The 26,396-nt window shown below is 41.9% G+C and overlaps 2 protein-coding genes across 2 annotated transcripts; one reads left to right on the forward strand and one right to left on the reverse strand.

The window, feature by feature from the left end:
• The first annotated feature begins 1,613 nt into the window (after positions 1-1,613).
• On the forward strand, positions 1,614-4,970 carry LOC124015193 (homeobox protein XHOX-3-like). Its single transcript, XM_046330220.1, has 3 exons — positions 1,614-2,031; positions 2,400-2,638; positions 3,392-4,970. The coding sequence occupies exons 1-3, from the start codon at positions 2,028-2,030 to the stop codon at positions 3,860-3,862; spliced, it is 714 nt and encodes a 237-aa protein (XP_046186176.1). The 5' UTR covers positions 1,614-2,027; the 3' UTR covers positions 3,863-4,970.
• On the reverse strand, positions 4,508-21,838 carry LOC124015340 (tubulin polyglutamylase ttll6-like). The gene is made up of 7 exons (XM_046330524.1): positions 21,747-21,838; positions 19,201-19,239; positions 17,207-17,411; positions 16,953-17,136; positions 11,662-11,788; positions 11,304-11,501; positions 4,508-6,610 (listed from the first exon to the last, which is right to left on the reverse strand). The coding sequence occupies exons 1-6, from the start codon at positions 21,836-21,838 to the stop codon at positions 11,321-11,323; spliced, it is 828 nt and encodes a 275-aa protein (XP_046186480.1). The 3' UTR covers positions 4,508-6,610; positions 11,304-11,320.
• Between the last annotated feature and the right edge of the window lie 4,558 nt (positions 21,839-26,396).

Below are 26,396 nucleotides of genomic sequence, written 5' to 3' on the forward strand. Positions count from 1 at the left end.
AAAAAAATAGAGAAGAGAAGATACAGATGTCCAGAACATCGATGTTTCAAACCTCGAATTACATCCAAGTTTTTGTGAAGTACATTTTTGTAAAGTTTTTGTAAAGTATTTTGATTGATTTCTGGTTATTTGCTCCGTCTGAATGTCCTGGATGATTGTCAGTTTATATATATATATAATCTCTCTACCTAAATATATATATATTTAGGTAGAGAGATGATGTGCAAACTTCTCACTTTGCAGACGTTTAGTGGCTGATATCAATCATGTCGATGATTCCTCATGATAATAACCCTGTATTCCAAGCGCCATTGGACCTGGTTTGACCCGGTTTGCCTCTAGACAGAAGACAACTGTCAATCAACTTGGAGCCACTCGGCCATTTGTGATCAAAGAGTCTATGTATAACAATACAAACATCCACTTGGGTGACAGCAGTAGCCTAAGCCATCCTTCAGCGCCATGTCCGCCGATCTAACTACGTGCACGTCTGTCTACGTCTGGAATAGGATAGATTGGTGGACTACTGCGCACCCAGGCTGCCACCCCTCTCCACTCTCCCGCTGGTCCCGATTTCCATGACCACTCCGCTGGGGCAAGGCAACGTTTATTGGGGCAAGGAAAGGTTTATACGTTGGGGAGCGGGACAAAGAGATGCAGAGGCTCTTCCACCAGTCTTATAGCCTACCCGGAGGCGAGCGTGTGACAACTAACACTTCCTATTCACCAATTACACAAAAATTACGTTCCCATGCTTTTCCATTTTAGATCGTCTATCCAGAATGAGGGCGACGCATCGATTCAGCCATCTCTGCAATTCACTTCTCACAGTGACAATTTAATGAGAGAGTTAGGCGGCTATACATTAGATTTCGTTTAGGTCTATGATTAACAAATCTGTTCAATGGAATAAATAATCGATCCCCTCAGTGTTTGACGATTGGCCTAGCCAGTTGAATTAACACTCTTTAATCATCGATGGGATCAGGACTGGATTAAGCATTGTAAAAGTGTTCTGATGGAACATAAGCCAATGATCCCATTGATCAGTCAACTAGCACCCCATTTACAAGTGCGCACTAGGTGCAACTGTATTGACACATTAGTAAGCACTTATGGTAGGCTATTTCCTCTGATTTTATAGGTACTCCTCCTAACTCCTATTTCAACGGGGGACTCTTGATACATTTAGGAACCATATTTATTTTCAAATGTGTTAAATGCATGTAGCTACGTTAATATTTCTGTTTGACTCTGTAGCCTATCAATAATATGTTTTTAAGCATATCTCTGTTTCAATAATCATTAACATCATCATCGCCACATGTCTTTACATAGGTGTAATTATACCAGTGTATGACTTGATGTTTTAAATACTATTTATGCCAAACTATATGTCTAAAATGTATTAAGTCAGTCAACAATATCTGAGAAAATGTTAAATGCCGGGTTTTCTGCCTTTGTGCAGGTTGTACCTCACATTTACGCAATTTACGAACATTAGGGTTCTAATGATTGACTTCCCGACATACAAACATCAAACGCCACAGAACAATGAGGGTTGGTCTATTTCGACAGGGAAGCTTCTGTGACAGTAAGGAAAGGGAGGTCGATCTTAATTCTCCATAACAAAAGTACAAAGACTGGTCGGAGACCAAAGACAATTGAACACCTCATTCCCTCCTTGCGCCCAGGCGGCGCCTTGGCGGATAGACCGTGTCTCTCATTAGCAAAAGATGTCTCGACCAGGGAGATATAAAAGACAGAAAGAAGGAGAGAAAGGAGGGGGGGTTCAAACCGGGCGACAAAAACAACTCATCCCTTCTCTGTAAACGAACTTGGCTCGAGTCTGCAGACAGTGCGTCAACAAGGCAAGGAGAGAGACACCAATTTTAGCGTTATCAATTTTGGATGATACAGTGGCGCACGCATTGGGAAATTTTAAAATTTTAGGCCAACAATTATAAAGGAGTAAACTTGGTTTAAACTTGAAGCCAGGACACATATATCAGAAAAGAAACGGCAATATGCGTAAGTAGCCCTAAAGTATTCTCAAATCTTAGTTGTCTGTAGCCTTGGTTTGCACATGCCGTGGAAGCCAACCGATAAAGTGTTCTTATGCTATTTCCTTTTAGGCCCGTGCTACTTTAGTAACGTACGCGTAATTAAGCATGGACAATACATTGCCAAATATTATGCTACGGGAGTTATATCTCGACTAGACAACAACGACCGTGATAGACTTCTGTTTGGTATTCTTTTCGAATTATAGGCCTAACCTATTCTATTGGGAAGTTTGGATTGAAACAGTTCGCAACAGACATGCACGTGAATTTCTAAAAAGAAATCAAAACTGCTCTTTTTCATTTAACTTCATTCTCAATGTTTGTATTTTTCAGTTGCAGAGGGCAGGGAAACGCCGGTCGCCATAGTGGCTGATAGAAACAGTGGACATGGAGATGAGCCATGCCCGCGCAGCTCAGTCAATTTGATTGACCACAGTCGGCGACACCGAACAGCCTTTACCCGGGAACAACTGTCCCGCCTGGAGCAAGAATACCTCAAGGAGAGCTATGTTTCTCGACCGAGGAGATGCGAACTGGCGACAGCACTGAACCTCCCCGAGACCACAATCAAGGTAGCTTACCCTACTGCACACATAGCAATTATAATTAAATGTCAAATGCGTTTTTACCTTTCTTTCTTGTTCACTTTTAGAGTTAAGCCTACACTTGGCATACTGACAGCGACGCAGCCTGCCTTATGCAGGGGCCCTGACCAACTTAGTCACTTTAATTTTATTTTATTTCACCTTTATTTAAACCAGGTAGGCTAGTTGAGAACAAGTTCTCATTTACAACTGCGACCTGGCCAAGATAAAGCATAGCAGTGTGAACAGACAACACAGAGTTACACATGGAGTAAACAATTAACAAGTCAATAACACAGTAGAAAAAAATGAGAAAAAAAGAGTCTATATACATTGTGTGCAAAAGGCATGAGGAGGTAGGCGAATAATTATATTTTTGCAGATTAACACTGGAGTGATAATATGCATATAAACAACATTTATCTAAACTATTTGAGGAATTTTTATGAATGACAAGGAATGCAAGGCATGACTTCATAAATGAGGGAGTTTAGCAACAGCTTCTGGCATTTACCTTTTTATAGGTAGGGAGTGTCAGTTCAGGCTCCCGAACTACCAGTTTAACAGTGATGGTCTAACCTTACCTGAAAGTAACCTAAACAAAGCACATTTGTGATGTATTATAGTGTGGGTCTACTGTAATTTGTCATTGAGAAATGTGAAGCAGCCCAGGTTAGGTGGGCATTTCGGTTGGTCCCTCCTTCCTTCCCCTCTCATCCTTTCTCTCCTCCCCAACCCCAGGTATGGTTCCAAAACAGGCGAATGAAGGACAAGAGGCAGCGGCACTCTCTCAGCTGGCCACACCCCCTGGACCCCAACCTGTGTGCCCTTATGGTGAGCCAGGCTGCAGCAGGCCTACCTTACCCCTTTCTCCCCCACCTCCCCCTGCACCTCTACTCTCACCTCGGGGTGGGGGCAGGTGCCCCCTCCATTCCCAGCCCCTTCACTGCACCCCTCAGACCACTGGATCCCCTGCGCCTCTCTCACTCCCCCTACCCCAGGCCGGGTGGTCTACCCCCAACAGCTCTCTACCCCCATTCCAATGTGATGCACAATCCTGCCACTTGCCCCTGCCCCCTCTGCCTCCACTGGGGATCAGACCAACTGTTCAAAGCCAGAGGGCTGACCGCGATTGGCCTGAATCAACCACGCAGTCCCAAAACGATGGCTACCAGTCTGGACAGGAGGGAAGAGGTGCCTTTGCCCAGATGAAGTTTCCTACAGTAGCTACCAGGAAATTATGATATGAAGTCAATGGGTGACAGTACATTGAGCACAATCACACCTCATGATCAGATAAACTGCCCTCCCTGGAGGAGTGCAATTTGATCCAGCTTTCCATGTTGTTGGTGCTCTATATTTGCATGTGTCTGTCTGTAATAACACAGCTGGGGTTGTTAATACGGTTTTATTTATTCATGTGAAATGCAACAACTTTCCAGATTGATGACCTTGAAACATTCCAGCCTAACACTGGGGATGACCTTGAGGCAATAAAAAAGAAGTTCCTTTTGTCGTAACTGCATTTTCTTTAGCTCCAAAAACGAGAATCTTCATTCTAACTGCCAATTCACTAAAAGGCAGAGAAGATCCATTAGTAGAATGTCCAATTAGACATTGCAGGTGAAACAATATATATTAAAAATGTATATATATTGAAACTTCTCAGTCATAGAAATTCTCCTATTTCACTGTTTGCTCTGATAATCAAGTATGAATCTCAACACCTGAGAAATGGCTTTACAGAAACTACTGTTCCTCGTTTGTTTTTCTAATGTTTGCACTATTCTATTATTTTGTCTAGAATTGAAGAGAATGCATACAGTACCAGAATATGTGATGGCGCAATGTGCCCATAAGATTTTCTTTTCCACCTTTCGGAATATGTGATGAAATATTTGAGTTAATACATATTTATGAGAAATCTCTTGTTCAATATTTTAAAAGAGCAAATTGTGATTGATTACACTTGTTTGTATCAACAATGACCTATATTACTCTGTCAAGCATACTTTTACAAAGTAAATTAAATAAACTAAAATCAATCTACATTGTCAATATACTTTTGAATGGTTCAATTGCACACATAGAACCTATATTCTAATCATATAACTGTGTCTTATCTGTTAACAGTTCCTTGGTCTAGGGCAGCAATACCTTGTTTAGATTACTGTACGTGGTTCTTTGTCTGATTCAGCAGTAATCCCAGACAGACTGTAGACATGGAGGCTATCAATTACATTATTGCTATTTATTGACATTAAGGTGCCCTGTTATTACAGATTGTATTACACATTCAGAAGCTGCATGTTCTTACCAGTCTAAAAATAGAGCAATTATAGCACAGGCCAAAACATCATGAGATAAGAAGATAATGATGAACAGATTAAAAAAGGGCAGAGCGATGGACAGAATGGTTAACATGACTAATAGAAGCCCTCACCGATGTATGCCATAATCAAAGTAATATTATACTGTATTTCCAGGAATAAAACAATATCAAAATATCCAACTATCATTGAAGCTGAAAACAAATGATTTAGCCTACTGCTGGACACATTTGCAGCTGTGTGCCATTACGTGAAACTGCAAAGCACAACAACCCTCCACATCTTGTAAATGGTTAGTGGAGTGGTAATAAAATGTTTTGGATAGAAATCCCCAAAACAATGTTTGTAATGAAGCTCTGTTAACATTGTAAAACAGAAACATGGATGGAAGAGTTCACCCTCCGCTGAGATAGACACAAAACCAACCAATTGGAACACAGCCCTGATAATCTGGAGACTGGTTTACCAAGTTGACCATCAGGGCAACACACTCTGCTCCAACTCAACCTGTGCTGTTATCAAGAAGAAGAACAGAACAACACTCTTTCTATACTGTGGTCCCAAAAACTGAGTATCCAGACAACTGTTTCTTTGCAAGTCTGTCCCTTGAAAAGGTGATAAACTGGGCTACTGGAAAACAAAGGCTGATCCTACTTCGCAAGTCTTAAAACTTGGCGAGGTCACCCTTCTCAAATGCAGATCAAACACTACTTTAATGATTTACCTACAGGAGCGGTTTAGAATATATTACAGTATGTGTAAGAATGTTTTATTGCACGTCTTTTTGGAAGCAATAACTTTTACAGTGATATGGATACAGTTCACAGAAAAATCAATTTGGCACTTAAAGAACAAAAACAAACCAATAACTGCCGCACTATAAGCGCTTGCTACTGTATAGTACATTTCGTGGTGCATTAAGGTAACCAAATTAAGTTCAACGGAAGTTTTTAAACCTATGGTCCTTTCAAATGAAATCAGTCTAGATTGATTGCTTTTAACTAAGCACTCATAATGACTGGGCAGATGATTTCTAAAGGCCAGAAGTGGCATAGATTACCCTGTGGTCTCCACACCTGCACAGGTGCTTAACAAAGTATAGGGAGAGATTAGTCTGTCTGAATACAGCTTATGTTGGCGGGACACCAAGGGGAAGAGCAGCCATTTGTGAAGGTTCTTCTGTCTAGGGTTCATCTCTGCAGCTCTGTTGTGATCATGTATTTGCCTGACTAAATATGACTGTCTACCAAGACCTTCGAGGTCACATTATATATAACAGTAGTATCAGCATTGGGAAAGGAACTAAAATAAAAAGTTGTTGCAAAGTCAACAATATTGTATTAGAATAATAAATCATGAGTAGTCATGAGTGGTCATCGTGCCCTTGGATGAAATGACTAAATACATTTGTAAGCAGTTATTTGTTGGATAAATTAGTTAGCAATTTACCTTCATTAAAATTGCCTGTGAGGCACAACCCGCAGGAATGGTGTCAGCTTTTATTGGGACCAAAGGGGATGGAGAATTGCATTTCTGGAGGAGACCTCACGGTCCTATCCATGTCGGTCACAGAAGCAATGATGTCCAAGGTCTCTCAATCACCACCCTTATGCATTATGGCCAGTCTGTCCTGGCGTAAGACACGAGTAAAAACTTTAGTGAAGCCCTGTTGCCTGAAATACAATCCCATACCGTCTTCTTGACCAACCGCTACTCCAGATCTGCACAATCCCTCAGGCCTCAAAGAATAATCTCAGGGTTCGGAGCGCAAAGACTTTTGTCTTTCATATGAACTGCGACTGAGGAATGAAGCGCTAGGGAACGGCCTCTGTAAATGCCATTGAAACACTAGATGGGAACAGACAGAGGGGAATCTCTTTCCCTCTGGAAGTCTGCATGGGTAATAAGATCAGACAGACACTGGAAAGAAAAGCTCTCTAACTGGAGAACTATGGGCAAACCAAGCAGCGAAAGAAAGAGCAAACAGTAAAATCTCTGCTTCCCGCCCAGCATTTCTGCCTGTGTATGGGGAACGCCACTATGTGATATTTACAACATCCTGCTGCTGGACATGCTAACGACATGCTAACATAGCCTCTGTCTCTTTCTCTTGTTTTAATGGCATCAACAGTCACAATGCTCTGCAACCAGACTGCTTTCTATACCTTTACTTTCAACATGCAGCCTAATAGTAAGAGATTGTTTAAGGTCTGGATTGGTTCACAGCCAAGGCCTTGAAATGGCATCAAGTTAATACGGTATACAATGTAAACCAACAGGCAAATTAAGAATTTATAAGTACTTTCAAATATACTTAATACTGTAAATATGACATTAATGACAACTATGTGACTTGACAAGAGATATATTCACAAAAAGCTGCTGAGGTTCTGGATTGTGTTCAACAACTAACAATAACTACGTTCAATGTAATGTATCCAAATGGAGGCCTACCTTTTTTACTTTCAGTTACCAGATCTCTTTTTATTTATTTTTTATAAATGCTTCCCCTTGTGTTTCCTACTAATTCTAACAGCCAGCCAGACAGCCAGCCAAGCAGTCAGTTCCACAAATGGGATATAAATACTGCGGTGGATAACAATCAGTGCTTCAGACTACAGGACTAAACTTTGTCACATGCGCCGAATACAACAAGTGTAGTCTTTACCGTGAAATGCTTACTTACAGTTGAAGTCGGAAGTTTACATACACTTAGGTTGGAGTCATTAAAACTCGTTTTCTAACCACTCCACAAATTTCTTGTAAACAAACTATAGTTTTGGCGAGTCGGTTAGGACATCTAACTTTGTGCATGACACAAGTCATTTTTCCAACAATTGTTGACAGACAGATTTCACTATATCACAATTCCAGTGGGTCAGAAGTTTACATACACTAAGTTGACTGTGCCATTAAACAGCTTGGAAAATTCCAGAAAATGATGTCATGGCTTTAGAAGCTTCTGATAGGCTAAATGACATTATTTGAGTCCATTGGAGGTGTATCTGTGGATGTATTTCAAGGCCTACCTTCAGACCATCACAAGTCTGGTTCATCCTTAGGAGCAATTTCCAAATGTCTGAAGTTACCACGTTCATCTGTACAATAGTACGCAAGTATAAACACCATGGGACCACGCAGCCGCCATACCGCTCAGGGAGGAGATGTGTTCTATCTCCTAGAGATGAACGTACTTTGTTGCAAAAAGTGCAAATCAGTCCCAGAACAACAGCAAAGGACCTTGTGAAGATGCTGGAGGAAACAGGTACAAAAGTATCTATATCACAGTAAAGTGAGTCCTATATCGGCATAACCTGAAAGGCCACTCAGCAAAGAAGAAGCCACTGCTCCAAAACCACCATAAAAAAGCAAGACTACGGTTTGCCACTGCACATGGGGACAAAGATCGTACATTTTGGAGAAATGTCCTCTGGGCTGATGAAACAAAAATGGAACTGTTTGGCCATAATGACCATCGTCATGTTTGGAGGAAAAAGGGGGAGGCTTGCAAGCCGAAGAACACCATCCCAACCGGGAAGCACGGGGGTGGCAGCATCATGTTGTGGGGGTGCTTTGCTGCAGGAGGGACTGGTGCACTTCACAAAATAGATGGCATCATGAGGTAGGAAAATTATGTTGATATATTGAAGAAACACCTCAAATGGGTCTTCCAAATGGACAATGACCCCAAGCATACTTCCAAAGTTGTGGCAAAATGGCTTAAGGACAACAAAGTCAAGGTGTTGGAGTGGCCATCAAAAAGCACTGACCTCAATCATATAGAAAATTTGTGGGCATAACTGAAAAAGCGTGTGCGAGCAAGGAGGCCTACAAACCTGACTCAGTTACACCAGCTCTGTCAGGAGGAATGGGCCAAAATTCTTATTTTGGGAAGCTTGTGGAAGGCTACCCAAAACGTTTGACCCAATTTAAACAATGTAAAGATATTGCTACCAAATACTAATTGAGTGTATGTAAACTTCTGACCCACTGGAAATGTGATGAAAGAAATACAAGCTGAAATAAATCATTCTCTCTACTATTATTCTGATATTTCACATTCTTAAAATAAAGTGGTGATCCTAACTCCCCTAACACAGGGAATTTTTACTGGGATTAAATGACAGGAAGTGTGAAAAACTAAGTTTAAATGGATTTGGCTAAGGTGTATGTAAACCTCCGACTTCAACTGCACAAGCCCTTAACCAACAGTGCAGTTGAAGAAGAAGAAAATATTTACCAAGTAGACTAAAATTTAAAAAAGTAATAAAAAGTAACACAACAAGAATAACAATAACAAGGCTATATACAGGGGGGCACCGGTACAGGCTAGTTGAGGTAATCTGTACATGTAGGTGGGGGCAAACTGACTATGCATAGGTAACAAACAAACAGCAAGTAGCAGCACTGTACAAAAAATAGGGGGGGGGGGGGGTTCAACATAAATTGTCCAGTGGCAATTTTATGAATTGTTCAGCAGTCTTATGGCTTGGGGGTAGAAGACATTGAGGAGCCTTTTGGTCCTAGACTTGGCGCTCCGGAGCCACTTGCCGTGCGGTAGCAGAGGGAGCAGTCGATAACTTGGGTGACTGGAGTGTCTGACAATTTTATGGGCTTTCCTCTGACACCGCCTAGTATATCGGTCCTGGATGGAAAGAAGCTTGGCCCCAGTGATGTACTGGGCCGTTCGCACTGCCCTCTGTAGCGCCTTACGGTCAGATTCCAAGCAGTTGCCATACCAGGCGGTGATGCAACCAGTCAGGATGCTCTCGATGGTGCAGCTATAGAACCTTTTGAGGATCTGGGGACTCATGCCAAATCTTTTCAGTCTCCTGAGGGGGAAAAGGTATTGTTGTGCACTCTTCAAGACTGTCTTGGTATGTTTGGACCACGATAGATTGTGGTCCACCAAGGAACTTGAAACTCTCGACCCGCTCCACTACAGCCCCGTTGATGTTAATGGGGGCCTGTTCGGCCCGCCTTTTCCTGTAGTCCACGATCAGCTCCTTAGTTTTGCTGACATTGAGGAAGAGGTTGTTGTCCTGGGTGATGAGCTTCGTGGGCACTATGGTGTTGAACGCTGAGCTGTAGTCAATGAACAGCATTCTCACATAGGTGTTCCATTTGTCCAGGTGAGAAAGGGCAGTGTGGAGTGCAATTGAGATAGCGTCATCTGTGGATCTGTTGGAGCAGTATGCAAATTGAAGTGGGTCTAGGGTGTCCGGGAGGATGCTGTTGATGTGAGCCATGACCGGCCTTTCAAAGCGCTTCATGACTACCGACGTGAGTGCCACGGGACAGTAATCATTTAGGCAGGTTACCTTCGCTTCCTTGGGCCCAAGGACGATGGTGGTCTGCTTGAAACATGTAGGTATTATTATTGAGGAGTAATGTCTCTTGATGAGGCTTGACAGATGAACCAATGTTCCATCCACATTCTCATCTGGACAAAATCATTTTGGAAGAGTAAAAACAAGTGTCAGCATGCAATCCACAAGCATGCCTGTAGTTATGTTGACCAGTACAACATACAGTCTCAACGAGTCAGATTGGCTGGTTTGTCTGGTTCATGGAAGGGTCAGCAGCCTTGCCGTTATCTAAGTCCATAGCTTCTTCTTTGAGCAGGTCCCTTGAGTGATCGTGGTCGATGGCCTTGTTGTCGACAAGGTGCTTCCTGCAGATACTCGGCCCTCCATGAGTTTGATACCCCTGTGGTAGAGCTCATCTATTCACTTTTCTAATGGGGGTTTTGGGTGGCTAACAAGTATTAGTATTGTTAGTTTAGTGTGTAGACATGACTGACCCTATGTGATGCCCTTGTGTGTTGTTGTCGATGTTCTTCTCTCTACACTTGTAGATGAGTATATCTGGACAGTAATGATTGAGCATTTCTGGGGGCTCTCTGAAGTTCTGATATCTGAAATTATAATATGCACCCCTGGGAATATTAATATGCTTTTAATGAATGTTGAATGACTAAACATATGTTTGCATTTATGGGCTATTAAAATAGCATGTGTGTTTGGATTTATGGATAGGCCTATATAAAGGCTTGGTTCAATCTTTAGTAGAAAACATGGTATTTGCACATTTACAGTAATGGGATGTTTGAAGGCAATATTGTTGGGCCTTTTGTTAAAGAAACATGTTATTTTCCTGTTGTTAAATTGGAATCTAAAGAATAATAATTACTAACCTTTGAACCTGTATAATCTGACATCTTTCAAAAAGCTTCTCAGGTATTTATATGTGCATGTCTGTGCACAGCATATATGCATAGTACCGTACACAGCTGACACAGTGAACTTCGGATAAGTGCTCACCTAGGCTGCCATGTTGCCTATCTATGGCCGTAAGTCAGTCTTGACAATAGGTGGCACTGTGACGAACACCTGGTCTGCCCAGGTCTCTGAGCAGGCTGGCCCTCAGCTGCAGCCCCCTGAGATGATCTTCCTCCCCCTCCTCCCCCTCCTTCAGCGCCTGGGTCACCCTGGGAGGAAGTGAGCGGAGCAGGCCAGAGGCTGCAACGCAACGCCATAAAAAAGTTTATTTTGAGTTGAGGAGGCAATGCAATGTTTGTTTTATTGATCAGGTAACAGAAACATATATAAAAAAAACTATTGGGGGGGGGGGGGTTAAGGTAACCATAGGACACAGCACCAGGCAGCAGATAGTACTCACATTGGGATGGATGGGGCAGAGGGGTGCTTTGTGGATTTTACCCTCGTCTCCTGCTGACTCCCCCAGCAGGCCCAGTCTCTTACACCTGCTCTGGCTATGTTTCTCATGGGGCTCCTGCAACTGCTCTCTGCACAAAGAAGGTATAAATACTCAGGGGATAATGGGAAGATGGGCGACAACTAGAGGGGGGTGGAGACAAACACAAAGACAGGTGAAACAGATCAGCGTGTGACAAGCAGACTATTATGACTCAGAGCAGTAGACTATTATGACCCAGAGCAGCAGACTTATAATTCAAGAGCAGCAGACTATTGTGATTCAAGAGCAACAGACTGTATTATGACTCAATTGGGTGATTCCATGCCAGGAAGTCCCAAAAATAATTTTGGTATATCAGATTGCTCTGGAAATTCTCACATAGAAGCGTCATTGGGAGGAAGGATGTTTGATATGTGTTTTACATTTGTATCACAAACCATTTTTGAGAAAGTCATGATGGAAGTGGAGATTTTAGGCCCTTTTTAGACCTACACATGCCTCCTGTAAGACCCTATGATCTGTGAAAAGCACATTATACAGACAACATATTGATTGGTGTCATTATACTCCTGATAGTGTGCTGTAAAATATGGAGTGTGTCTGAATTCTGAAATACAATGTTTCACATTAATTTATTAAACATAAAACAAAAATACAAATATCTCAAAAAGTACCCTTTTTAAAATTTGTTTGAAATAATATACTCTTCAAACACCTCAGATTTCCAGTGTGGGTGCTCTGCTACTTTCGAAGATATGACTCATTTTATACAGTGCCTTGCGAAAGTATTCGGCCCCCTTGAACTTTGCAACCTTTTGCCACATTTCAGGCTTCAAACATAAAGATATAAAACTGTATTTGTTTGTGAAGAATCAACAACAAGTGGGACACAATCATGAAGTGGAACGACATTTATTGGATATTTCAAACTTTTTTAACAAATCAAAAACTGAAAAATTGGGCGTGCAAAATTATTCAGCCCCTTTACTTTCAGTGCAGCAAAATCTCTCCAGAAGTTCAGTGAGGATCTCTGAATTATCCAATGTTGACCTAAATGACTAATGATGATAAATACAATCCACCTGTGTGTAATCAAGTCTCCGTATAAATGCACCTGCACTGTGAGTCTCAGAGGTCCGTTAAAAGCGCAGAGAGCATCATGAAGAACAAGGAACACACCAGGCACGTCCGAGATACTGTTGTGAAGAAGTTTAAAGCCGGATTTGGATACAAAAAGATTTCCCAATCTTTAAACATCCCAAGGAGTACTGTGCAAGCGATAATATTGAAATGGAAGGAGTATCAGACCACCACAAATCTACCAAGACCTGGCCATCCCTCTAAACTTTCAGCTCATACAAGGAGAAGACTGATCAGAGATGCAGCCAAGAGGCCCATGATCACTCTGGATGAACTGCAGAGATCTACAGCTGAGGTGGGAGACTCTGTCCATAGGACAACAATCAGTCGTATATTGCACAAATCTGGCCTTTATGGAAGAGTGGCAAGAAGAAAGCCATTTCTTAAAGATATCCATAAAAGGTGTTGTTTAAAGTTGGCCACAAGCCACCTGGGAGACACACCAAACATGTGGAAGAAGGTGCTCTGGTCAGATGAAACCAAAATGGAACTTTTTGGCAACAATGCAAAACGTTATGTTTGGCGTAAAAGCAACACAGCTCATCACCCTGAACACACCATCCCCACTGTCAAACATGGTGGTGGCAGCATCATGGTTTGGGCCTGATTTTCTTCAGCAGTGACAGGGAAGATGGTTAAAATTGATGGGAAGATGGAGGGAGCCAAATACAGGACCATTCTGGAAGAAAACCTGATGGAGTGTGCAAAAGACCTCAAATCAAATCACATTTTATTTGTCACATACACATGGTTAGCAGATGTTAATGCGAGTGTAGCGAAATGCTTGTGCTTCTAGTTCCGACAATGCAGTGATAACCAACAAGTAATCTAACTAACAATTACAAAACTACTGTCTTATACACAGTGTAAGGGGATAAAGAATATGTACATAAGGATATATGAATGAGTGATGGTACAGAGCAGCATACAGTAGATGGTATCGAGTACAGTATATACATATGAGATGAGTATGTAGACAAAGTAAACAAAGTGGCATAGTTAAAGTGGCTAGTGATAAATGTATTACATAAGGATGCAGTCGATGATGTAGAGTACAGTATATACGTATGCATATGAGATGAATAATGTAGGGTAAGTAACATTATATAAGGTAGCATTGTTTAAAGTGGCTATTGATATATTTACATAATTTCCCATCAATTCCCATTATTAAAGTGGCTGGAGTTGGGTCAGTGTCAATGACAGTGTGTTGGCAGCAGCCACTCAATGTTAGTGGTGGCTGTTTAACAGTCTGATGGCCTTGAGATAGAAGCTGTTTTTCAGTCTCTCGGTCCCAGCTTTGATGCACCTGTACTGACCTCGCCTTCTGGATGATAGCGGGGTGAACAGGCAGTGGTTCGGGTGGTTGATGTCCTTGATGATCTTTATGGCCTTCCTGTAACATCGGGTGGTGTAGGTGTCCTGGAGGGCAGGTAGTTTGCCCCCGGTGATGTGTTGTGCAGACCTCACTACCCTCTGGAGAGCCTTACGGTTGAGGGCGGAGCAGTTGCCGTACCAGGCGGTGATACAGCCCGCCAGGATGCTCTCGATTATGCATCTGTAGAAGTTTGTGAGTGCTTTTGGTGACAAGCCAAATTTCTTCAGCCTCCTGAGGTTGAAGAGGCGCTGCTGCGCCTTCTTCACGACGCTGTCAGTGTGAGTGGACCAATTCAGTTTGTCTGTGATGTGTATGCCGAGGAACTTAAAACTTGCTACCCTCTCCACTACTGTTCCATCGGTGTGGATAGGGGGGGGTGTTCCCTCTGCCTACCACTGTTGTGTCGTCCGCAAACTTGATGATTGAGTTGGAGGGCGTGCGTGGCCACGCAGTCGTGGCTGAACAGGGAGTACAGGAGAGGGCTCAGAATGCACCCTTGTGGGGCCCCTGTGTTGAGGATCAGCGGGGAGGAGATGTTGTTGCCTACCCTCACCACCTGGGGGCGGCCCGTCAGGAAGTCCAGTACCCAGTTGCACAGGGCGGGGTCGAGACCCAGGGTCTCGAGCTTGATGACGAGCTTGGAGGGTACTATGGTGTTGAATGCCGAGCTGTAGTCGATGAACAGCATTCTCACATAGGTATTCCTCTTGTCCAGGTGGGTTAGGGCAGTGTGCAGTGTGGTTGAGATTGCATCGTCTGTGGACCTATTTGGACGGTAAGCAAATTGGAGTGGGTCTAGGGTGTCAGGTAGGGTGGAGGTGATATGGTCCTTGACTAGTCTCTCAAAGCACTTCATGATGACGGAAGTGAGTGCTACGGGGCGGTAGTCGTTTAGCTCAGTTACCTTAGCTTTCTTGGGAACAGGAACAATGGTGGCCCTCTTGAAGCATGTGGGAACAGCAGACTGGTATAGGGATTGATTGAATATGTCCGTAAACACACAGGCTAGCTGGTCTGCGCATGCTCTGAGGGCGCGGCTGGGGATGCCGTCTGGGCCTGCAGCCTTGTGAGGGTTAACACGTTTAAATGTCTTACTCACCTCGGCTGCAGTGAAGGAGAGACCGCATGTTTTCGTTGCAGGCCGTGTCAGTGGCACTGTATTGTCCTCAAAGCGGGCAAAAAAGTTATTTAGTCTGCCTGGGAGCAAGACATCATGGTCCGTGACTGGGCTGGGTTTCTTCTTGTAGTCCGTGATTGACTGTAGACCCTGCCACATGCCTCTTGTGTCTGAGCCATTGAATTGAGATTCCACTTTGTCTCTGTACTGACGCTTAGCTTGTTTAATAGCCTTGCGGAGGGAATAGCTGTACTGTAGACTGGGACGGAGATTTGTCTTCCAACAAGACAATGATCCAAAACATAAAGCAAAATCTACAATGGAATGGTTCAAAAATAAACATATCCAGGTGTTAGAATGGCCAAGTCAAAGTCCAGACCTAAATCGAATCGAGAATCTGTGGAAGGAACTGAAAATTGCTGTTCACAAATGCTCTCCATCCAACCTCACTGAGCTCGAGCTGTTTTGCAAGGAGGAATGGGAAAGAAATTCAGTCTCTCGATGTGCAAAACTGATAGAGACATACCCCAAGCGACTTACAGCTGTTATCGCAGCAAAAGGTGGCGCTACAAAGTATTAACTTAAGGGGGCTGAATAATTTTGCACGCCCAATTTTTCCGTTTTTGATTTGTTAAAAAAGTTTGAAATATCCAATAAATGTCGTTCCACTTCATGATTGTGTCCCACTTGTTGTTGATTCTTCACAAAAAAATACAGTTTTATATCTTTATGTTTGAAGCCTGAAATGTGGCAAAAGGTCGCAAAGTTCAAGGGGGCCGAATACTTTCGCAAGGCACTGTATATACAAATTGACATTATAGGTTATTAACTAATCACATTCAGCAAATCACCAGCAGAGGGCGTTCCCTTTGAATCCATTTTCCCATTCATTGTGTTCATAGTGCTCATAAGATGTATCATAACATCAAAAGTAGCAGAACACCCGCTCTTGAAATGTGATGTACTTGTAGAGTACATTGTTTAAAACAATGTCTATAAAAATGAGCAAAATCAAAAAAGGGTACTTTTGAGGTATTCATATTGATTGTTTCAATGTTGAAAAAAAAAGTATGTTCTTTTTTAGTTTAATCTAGACATAGTCCATATTTTACAGCACACTATAAGGAGTATAACGACACAAAGATGTTGTTTGTATCATGCACGGTTCACTGATAACAGGATTTGACAAGAGGCAGGTCTAAAACAGGCCTGAAATGGCCACTTTCATCATGATTTTCTAGACAATGGGTTGTGATATGCATGAAAAACATCATAAAGACAAAATGATGAGAAAAAATCCAGAAAATAACATTGTAGGATTTTTAATTCATTTATTTGCAAATATGGTGGAAATTAAGTATTTGGTCAATAACAAATGTTTATCTCAATACTTTCTGGATTTTTTCCCCCCTCATTTTGTTTGTCATAGTTGAAGTGTACCTATGATGAAAATTACAGGCCTCTCATCTTTTTAAGTGGGAGAACTTGCACAATTGGTGGCTGACTAAATACTTTTTTGCCCCACTGTATGTGCTGTGACTCTATCATTACTCAGTGAAGTGACTACAATGACTGTGCTGTGACTCTATTGTGACTGAAGTTTTGCAGGGTCCTCACCACACTGTGTCTCCTTGGAGCGGATGTGCTGCAGCCAGTCTCTGATCCTGCTCCTCTCTTCCTCAGTAGCTTTGCGTCGGTCACAGGCCCCCAGGTTAATCAGCACCATCATGTCATACAGCAGCCTGTCCTTCACCTCTCTGTCCAGCCTGAAGTCTGTAATGAAGCTAGTGGAGTGGTTGATCTCCACACACAAATACACAAGTATATCACACTGTACAGATACATGAGCAAGTGAGTGTGTGTGGTCTCACCTCGAACAGCCAGGGCTTGAGGCAGTAGTCGATGAGCACGTCGAAGCCCAGGATCTCGAAGTAGGCCCCGGTGGCGGTGTTGGAGGCGGCGTGGTACGAGAAGCATGTGTGGTAGCTGTGCTGGAGCACTGAGTGGGCTGAGACCAGAGCCTTGATCACCACATCCTCGATGTCAGCCCACACCTTCCCCGTATCAGTGCATCGTCTCCAGCAGATGGGTCAGCTTCCTGTGGGGAGGGGGGAGAGAGAGAAAGACAGCGAGCAGGACAAAGACCATTCAAACAGACAGGAATGTCGCCACATACAGTTGTGCGTCATGTCATAGACCTATTCCAATGCCGCTGCAACTTCTTTGCGAAAACACTTTCAACTGTCACAATGTTGTCTGTGTGTACAACTGCAGACAACTTCATTTTTTCACTTTATCCACACTGTTAAGGTTCTTGGAGTTAGTTTTGTTTGGGGGCAAAACTACGCCTGACATCAAGGCAGTGATGAAATATGAGCGGCAGTATATCAGCATCCTGAGTCGCGACACATGCTGCAAATAAGATTGGATGCTTGGCCTGCTGACAAGCCTGACTGTGTCTCTTGCATACTGATACGAGTATGGTACAGGGGACCTGGGCCAGATATGGCCATAAGTCTCAGAGTGGGACATGACTGACAGCTCTGAGTCATTGCTTTTAGACTGACATTAATTGTTCTAGCTGCTTCATTCCGACAGCATTTGCATGGTCTGTTTTGTGACCGACAGGGTTTTCTCAAGTGGATTGAGCCATTATCCTAATGAGAGGGAAACATGTAGAATTTATACCTAAAAGAATAGGCATTGTGCTTGCCTTTCACTCCTGGAACCAAGCACGAGTAAATACCCACGCTACAGGAATACCTTGGTGAAATACCATAGCTGGATAGTCAAATACAGCATCAAAGTGAAAGCCCAGGAAGACTCGTGTCAATAGATCACCTTTTGCTTCTCGTCCCAGACAAAGTTCCCACTGTGTTTGTTAATGGTGTAGTTGGTCAGATGCATGAAAGAGGACAGTGAGTGAGACAGAGACTGTCGAATAGGAACTAGAGAACAGGAGTACATTCACAGTGTTTGAATGTTTGGCATTGTTGCCAAGTCTTTTATGACAAGAGCTAGTAAAACGGTAGCTTGAGTCATCAATGGGGCCATATCACTGGTAAACAAATACGGTTTGAGAGGAGCAAGATTGAACACACCCACTGTAGGTCTGAGTTCAAGGACAGATGTCTATCTTATCTAAGTCCGTCTGCCTGCGTGTCTGTTTGATTGTGTTCCTGTCTGTCTCAGTCCCCTTGAACACGTTTACAACATACTGATGATGTACAACATATCAATACCGACAGAAAACAAATGTTAGCATTTCTATCCTACATTGTACTAAACATTACATTGTACTATACATTAATTTTATTTTTGCACCATCTCTATGCACATTCACACACACACACACACACACACACATTTAGACTGACACATTTACACACACTCACATACAGTACAATCATCATATGCTGCCACACTGTTTATCATATACTGTATCCTGAGGTCTAGTCACCTTACCCCTTACACATATCTCCCTCTCCCTCTAGCACATTGTAAATCTGGTATTGGAACTGACCCTGTATATAGCTAAATTACTTCTCGTGCTCTTCTTTTAATTTCTCGTGTGTTTTTGTTTTACCTTATGTTATTTGTCGCACCACATTAATATTGAATACTGCATTGTTGGGTTTAGCGCTTGCCAGAGAGGCAATTCACTGTACTTGTGCATGTGGCATAAAAAACTTGAAACTTGAAATACGATCCCTAACAAAACTACACATGAAAGACTAATGACAATGAAATAAGTGTTAATTCATAGTTTTGATGTCTTCACTATTATTCTATAATATAGAAAATAGTACAAATAAAGAAAAACCCTTGAATGAGTAGGTGACCAAACTTTTGACTGGTACTGTACATCTTGTGCTTCTTGGCCCTGGTGTAGGCCTGGAAGTCGCTGTAAATGTGGAGCGGTAGTGGGAGGGACAAAGACATTTAAATAAAAGAGGCAGTTTTATAAAAGGCTTCAGTTGCCAAAAAAAGAAGCACAGATGTCTAAATCCTTTTCCAACACAGCTGCATATTCTTCTTCACATCTTCTTGTAAATGCAGTACAATAAAATAAAATAAAGTTCATCCTGCTCCTATTGTACTTTCATAAATTATTTAAAATCAGGGGTCCCAACCATTTCCCCCAGGGCCCCCTTTTTCACATTTAAAAAATGTCATATAAAAACGTGGTATATTTAGATAGTGTATATTAAATAAAACACCAGCTTGAATTTGTTCAATTTGAAGGACCAAGGAAAATGTTTGTTTTGAAGCTTATTTTCTGCAATTCTATGTAGTTTAACAAGACTCATTACATATTTTGGTAGGCTAGTTAATGCTAAAACATAATAATGGTAATAATAATAATCACACAAATAATAATAATAATAAGGAAAATAAAGTCTCGACCCGATTTCCCTAAATGTTTTTCTGCTACCAAATATGTTTTATTAGGATAATTTATATGAGCCCTCAATTTAATTATACTAATTATCTTTTACAGAAAGTGATTCGATCAATTGATAGTGACACAGTCACACATTGTATAAGATTACTTCCCAAATTTCTTTGACTTTAGAAGGTCAGCTTCTGTAGGTCATAGAAACAAACCAAAGATATTCCCATGGGCATCTGAGCAGTGTCTTCCTCTGGCATTTTACAGCTTGTTTCTAGGCTAAATCAATGCAGATTCAATCAGTATAAACAATATATATTTTTTAATCAAGTAAGGACCCCTAGGTTGGGAACCCTTGATTTAGATAACAAATAGACAGCATTATCAAATTCCAAAGTACACTGCAGGGTACAGGGCCAATAGTGTCCGTCTCCCCTCGGTCCTCTAAGAAAGAGTTTGGGATTTCCATTCACAGACATCATGCAATCAAAGCATAAGGGTGTATTATCTAATGTAAAAGGTGTATCAATATAGCCTGGTTAAACCAGATTGAATGGTGAGCAGGTCATACAATTAACACCCGCCGCCTGCCAAATACGGGTATTTTGGCCTTGTCGAGTAAGATTTCACCAGCCACGCTGGGGGTTGGTCAGGGCTCCACAAAGCAAGCATTTGGTTTATGAATAAAAATAGTCAAGTATGATCACATTTATAGTTAAATAAATGCTGCAGCAGCTGTTTTGAAAGCATTGGCACCGTTTTGTTTCATAGCTGGTAAATTAATCACACAAAGTCAAAGTAATTCTATATAGCCTACTCCACCTCTCGCTGCCACAGCGAGACTTTGTCCTTGTGTTTCCTGGCTAATTTACATTGTTTTGTTCACAAGCTAGGTTGTTTTTCTGTTTGAGTTTCAACTGCTAGGGAAGAGAAGACCACTTTCACTAATCTGCACTAATCAGATTTAGGCTGCATTCCAAACACTTAAAAGAAACCCCCTCTCCCCTCAGCCCTCAAATTAAGTGGACACTTCTGATGACGTATCATGACATCTGACGAGTTTACACTTGCAGAGCAAGGGAGGAAGGAATTGCTAGTCAATTATGGATTGCTTGTCTACTTATATTAACTATATAATTATTAATATACGCCTACTGTATGATAGCTAGCAAATTAATTAACTGCCTAGCTGGAACTTCGGAAGGATTTTTTTTTTATTTGTACCATTTCCAAAAGCTAACCAAACAAAAACATCATTACTTTTACAAGACTTGTTTGATCTGTCACATGCATTAATAACACAATTTCTAACTTATTTACATTTGTTTTTACTTACACTTGTATGTTTTCTTCTCCATATTGACATTGAGGTATTAAGTTTTGGCGGACTTATCGTAGCGGATGTACAATCATTGCAAATTGAATTATGGGGCGTTTTAGACTCCGAAAGTGAACATAATTGTACACTCGCAAACTGGATCAAAAACGAGGGCTGAGGGGCTTACGTAGCGAAATTCCCTTGTATGGCTAATCGTTTGGACCGACGACAAAGATGGCCACGGGGATTCCCCCAAGGGCATAAAGTGAGGGTAAATGGAGGAGGGTGTGTCTTTTATGAGTTTGAAATGCAGCCTTAATCTCACAGGCACAAACATGACTTGAGTCTCGCTACCACGGTGACTTCCCGGTCTTGAAGTGGCCGGTTAACTTTTTTTCTCCCCATCTGTGATATTTTGGTTAAAAGAAAAATATATATTATTCAATATACCACATTAGTTACTTCTTACGAGTAATACATTAATACATTAGAGTGTTTTAGAAACATTACAGAGCATACTATTCAATTTTTTAGCTGCAAGAAAATATTTTGTCTGGAAAGAAAATCTGAGTGGCTAGATTTTTTTAACCTACAGTGGCTAGGGGGGGGGACAAAAAAGTAAATGTTATGCCCTGATGGTGAGCGCAGCATTCAGTTTGGTTTAACCAGGTTAGTGCCAATTGACTAATGGAAGCATCACCAGGTGCGGGGGAAGATGTTGTACTCCTTGGGGAACCTCTTCAGCATGCCGTAAATGTTGCAAGCCAGTATGTTCTTCCTGCACAGCTCCATCATGCCAGGGAAGTGGTTGATCTTCGGTCAGGCCCACATTCAAAAATACTATAGTTTAAATACTGTATTTTAGTGTTTTTGTTTTATTATATTTAACATAGAACATGGTTGCATTTCTATAACCTGTAGGTAGATAGGATTGGGGTCTGAACAGATAGTTCAGAGCTTCTGTTCTTTTCTATAACCAGTAGGGACCACAATAAATGGTCTATACTTGGCATGTAGGTTTCTCACTTGTGGGTGGCACAAATTGGGATATGGTGGAGGGGAATGGGCAGGGTATATGCAAATTAAATACTGTACTATTACTAAACCCTAGTGTTTTTGCGGACTGTAGTGTTTGAGGACATTTTTTTTACCTTTATTTTACTAGGCAAGTCAGTTAAGAACAAATTCTTTTTTTCAATGACGGCCTAGGAACAGTGGGTTAACTGCCTGTTCAGGGGCAGAACGACAGATTTGTACCTTGTCAGCTCTGGGATTTGAACTTGCAACCTTTCGGTTACTAGTCCAACGCTCTAACCACTAGGCTACCCTGCCACCCCGACATTACTTGTCATGGATCCTTCTGGAACTTTCATTACGCACACCTGACCCCTATTCCCACTGATTATATTTGTAAATGTGTCCTTTTGTTCACCATGGTGCTGTCGATTACTGTTACAATGTCCGAAGATCACCATGCTCAATGCCATGCATCGGCTGGAGTGGTGTAAAGCTCACCGCCATTGGACACTGGAGCAGTGGAAACACGTTCTCTGGTGTGCTGAATCACGCTTCACCATTTGGCAGTCTGACGGACAAATCTGGGTTTGGCGGATGCCAGGAGAACGCTACCTGCCCGAATGCATATTGCCAACTGTAAAGTTTGGTGGTGGAGGAAGAATAGTCTGGGGCTGTTTTTTATTGTTCGGGCTTGGCCCCTCAGTTCCAGTGTAGGAATATCTTAATGCGACAGCATACAATGACATTCTAGACGATTCTGTGCTTCCAACTTTGTGGCAACAGTTTGGGGAAGGCCATTTCCTGTTTCAGCATGACAATGGCCCCGTGCACAAAGCGAGGTCCATACAGAAATGGTTTGTTGAGATCGGTGTGGAAGAACTTGACTGGCCTGCACAGAGCCCTGACCTCAACCCCATCGAACACCTTTGGGATGAACTGGAAAGCCGACTGCGAGCCAGGCCTAATCGACGAACATCAGTGTCTGACCTCACCAATGCTCTTGCGGCTGAACAGAAGCAAGTCCCTGTAGCAATGTTCCAACATCTAGTGGAAAGCCTTCCCAGAAGAGTGGAGGCTGTCATAGCAGCAAAGGGGGGACAAAATCCATATTAATGCCCATGATTTTGGAACGCGATGTTCGACATACTTTACATCATGTAGTGTATATTAGTGTTTTATTTTCCATGAATACTTTTAAAAAAATGTAACACAACAAAATGTGGAAAAAGTCAAGGGGTGTGAAGGTACTTTACATCATATTATCAGTATGTGTTCATATTATGGTACTGTATCAACTTACTGGTCTTGATACCATTGACAGACTGTCCATATGTAGACAATACCAAATTAGCAACATCATATTTTCTTGGCATTCAGAATATTTTCGCATGAAGATACTGAACATGCATTTAATAATTTCTGGAAATAATAATCTACATCTGACACTCAACTAGAGAATGGATCTAAGGATCTTTATTTGCCATTGGTAGGAAGTGAAGGAAATGTGTGGTTTGGTTCATGATGTGAGTATCACAAGTGGTTCATTGGTTGAGTATCACAAGGGTTACTTTGGTGTTGTTTTGAATTGTGTGTGGTAGTGTAGTACTGGGTTTGTGAATAACATAATCAAAAGGTTGTGGGAATGGATAGGACTTGTGTAGTTGTGTGGGTTTTGTGATTGTGTAGATCTGTGGCTGTGTACTTGACTACACAATTGTATTTAGTTCTGTGGTTGCAGATTGGATATGGTCGCAATGCTTACTGCTTAGTTCTGTGGTTGTGTACATGGTTGCTCATGTTCTCCCTCTCTGTGTGAGTGTGTTTGCATGTGAGTGCATGTTGTGCATTTTACACACTTATAGTATGTTGTTTGAACCCAGAGACACAGAGTGTGGGAAATCCCTATGCGAAGGGAAAGGAGGCACAGCACAGCTGCCTTCTCATCACATGCCCCGAATGTAGAGCAGTCTGAACGCCGTCTGGCTCTGCCAACAAAGCATGCCACAATTTTATGGGCTTGTATATATGTGCGGTTTGCCCATGATCCTAAAGCCGGTCTCTTAGCGTCTCTTCCCCAGCCCAAATAGTCCTTTCCCTTCTCTCTCTCTCCCTCTCTCTCCCTTCCACAGAAAGTCATACAGCCCTTACTAAACACACCATGACCTAAGTTTGGAGGCTGAGCTTCTCTTCAACTCAAAGATATTGCTTTGGACATTTACACTACCGTTCAAAAGTTTGGGGTCACTTAGAATTCTTCTTGTTTTTGAAAGAAAAGCACACTTTTTGTCCATTAAAATAACATCAAATTGATCAGAAATACTGTGTTCCAATGACACGTTGTGTTAGCTAATCCAAGTTTATCATTTTAAAAGGCTAATTGATCATTAGAAAACCCTTTTGCAATTATCTTAGCACAGCTGAAAACTGTTGTGCTAATTAAATAATAAATAAAACTGGCCTTCTTTAGACTAGTTGAGTATCTGGAGCATCAGCATTTGTTGGTTCGATTACAGACTCAAAATGGCCAGAAACAATTAACTTTCTTCTGAAACTTGTCAGGCTATTCTTGTTCTGAGAAATTAAGGCTATCCCATGCGAGAAATTGCCAAGAAACTGAAGATCTCGTACAATGCTGTGTACTACTCCCTTCACAGAACAGTGCAAACGGTCTCAAACCAGAATAGAAAGAGGAGTGGGAGGCCCGGGGTGCACAACTGAGCTAGAGGATAAGTACATTCAAGTGTCTAGTCTGAGAAACAGCTGCTTCACAACTCCTTAACTGGCAGCTTCATTAAATAGTACCTTCAAAACACCAGTCTCAATGTCAACAGTGAAGAGGCGACTCCGGGATGCTGGCCTTCAGCTGTTTCCAGCTACAATAGTAATTTACAACATTAACAATGTCTACACTGTATTTCTGATCAATATGATGTTATTTTAATGGACTAAAAAAAAAAAATTCTTTAAAAAACAAGGACATTTCTAAGTGACCCCAAACTTTTGAACGGTAGTGTAAATTAGCCAACTATTCATATTGGCCTATGCCGAGACAGTCTTGGAAGAGTCTGTAAATACTTGATGTGTCGGGATAATTCCTTTACTTTCAACGTGACAAGACAGAACCATTGAGTCTTTCCAATATCTAATTTGTGTGTATCATTGAAACTGTACGATGGGTCAAATAGTCAAGAGGGATATATCTGTCATCACACTGGTGTATCAACATTTGACTGTGACAGTACTAAACAAATTTGACACTTAATTCCACTGCCGATCAGGATAACAATATTACACTAGATCAGCATTTGATAAATATCGCAATACAGAATATGAAAAAAAAACAGCTTGTCAATCACTTTTGCTTCATACTAAAAACCTGATGCTCAAGGCCATGAGTGTTGAGAGAACAATAGGTCTAGGTTAATGAGCTCAATTGATGATATTTTAATGACGCTTGATCAATGGCACTACATCATGGAGACAATGGCATTGATTGATCAGCTCTATAGGGATTAAGCACGATCGATTATCATTAGTCATTACTGTATTCAGTCATTCAGTGTGTACATCTCTTTGCTAATCATCAGGTTTGATCATTAGGAGGGAGGGAGGGAGGGAGGTACTCACCGCTCTCGAACTTGCAGTTGGTCAGGTTGATCCAGTCATCTGAAAGAGAAGAAACAGACAGACAGAGGGACAGATAGGTGCATTCTGACTAAACACTGACTATCCCTGACTCGACACTGACCATCCCTGACTAGACACTGACCATCCCTGACGAGACACTGACCATCCCTGACGAGACACTGACCATCCCTGACTAGACACTGACCATCCCTGACTAGACACTGACCATCCCTGACTAGACACTGACCATCCCTGACTAAACACTGACCATCCCTGACTAAACAGCACCCAGCTAGCACCAAGTTTAACTGCATTTCCATTCACGATATTGAAATATTTTCTCCCAACATCCAGATTTGAGTGGGATGTACTGCACTGACTATAAATCCTTGTAATAACAATGTATGGTTCCATCAACATATGGTTTCATTGGGACGGCTTTCTAAATTGATTGTATATTGTACTTCAAGTCAAACACATTGCTACCCAAGCTTTCACAATAAAGATCCAGCTATACTGAACTGCTCCCGGGAAGCTCTGTGTCAGCAGCATGTCATTTCTGTAAAGGCTTCAGTTCCCCAGTGCCTACTAACAGGAAACACAGTGCACCAAAGGCCCCTCCATCCAATTCTCCCCCTCTCCCTTCCCCTGGTTACTGAGCCAAGATCCTAGACATACACATCATTGGCCTATACAGGAGTCTGAT

Source organism: Oncorhynchus gorbuscha, linkage group LG26 (assembly GCF_021184085.1).
Source record: "Oncorhynchus gorbuscha isolate QuinsamMale2020 ecotype Even-year linkage group LG26, OgorEven_v1.0, whole genome shotgun sequence".
Taxonomy (NCBI): domain Eukaryota; kingdom Metazoa; phylum Chordata; class Actinopteri; order Salmoniformes; family Salmonidae; genus Oncorhynchus; species Oncorhynchus gorbuscha.

Bases quoted from the DNA above. Each gene is read 5' to 3' on its own strand.
- LOC124015193 (XM_046330220.1), top strand. The intron at 2,639-3,391 runs GTAGCTTACCCT...CCCCAACCCCAG, and splicing joins TCCCCGAGACCACAATCAAG to GTATGGTTCCAAAACAGGCG.
- LOC124015340 (XM_046330524.1), bottom strand. From the start codon at position 21,838: ATGGAGCTGTGCAGGAAGAACATACTGGCTTGCAACATTTACGGCATG. The intron at 17,412-19,200 runs GTACAGTACCAG...CATCTGCTGGAG, and splicing joins AGGGCCAAGAAGCACAAGAT to ACGATGCACTGATACGGGGA. The intron at 11,789-16,952 runs GTGAGGACCCTG...TTCTTTGTGCAG, and splicing joins CTCCAAGGAGACACAGTGTG to AGAGCAGTTGCAGGAGCCCC.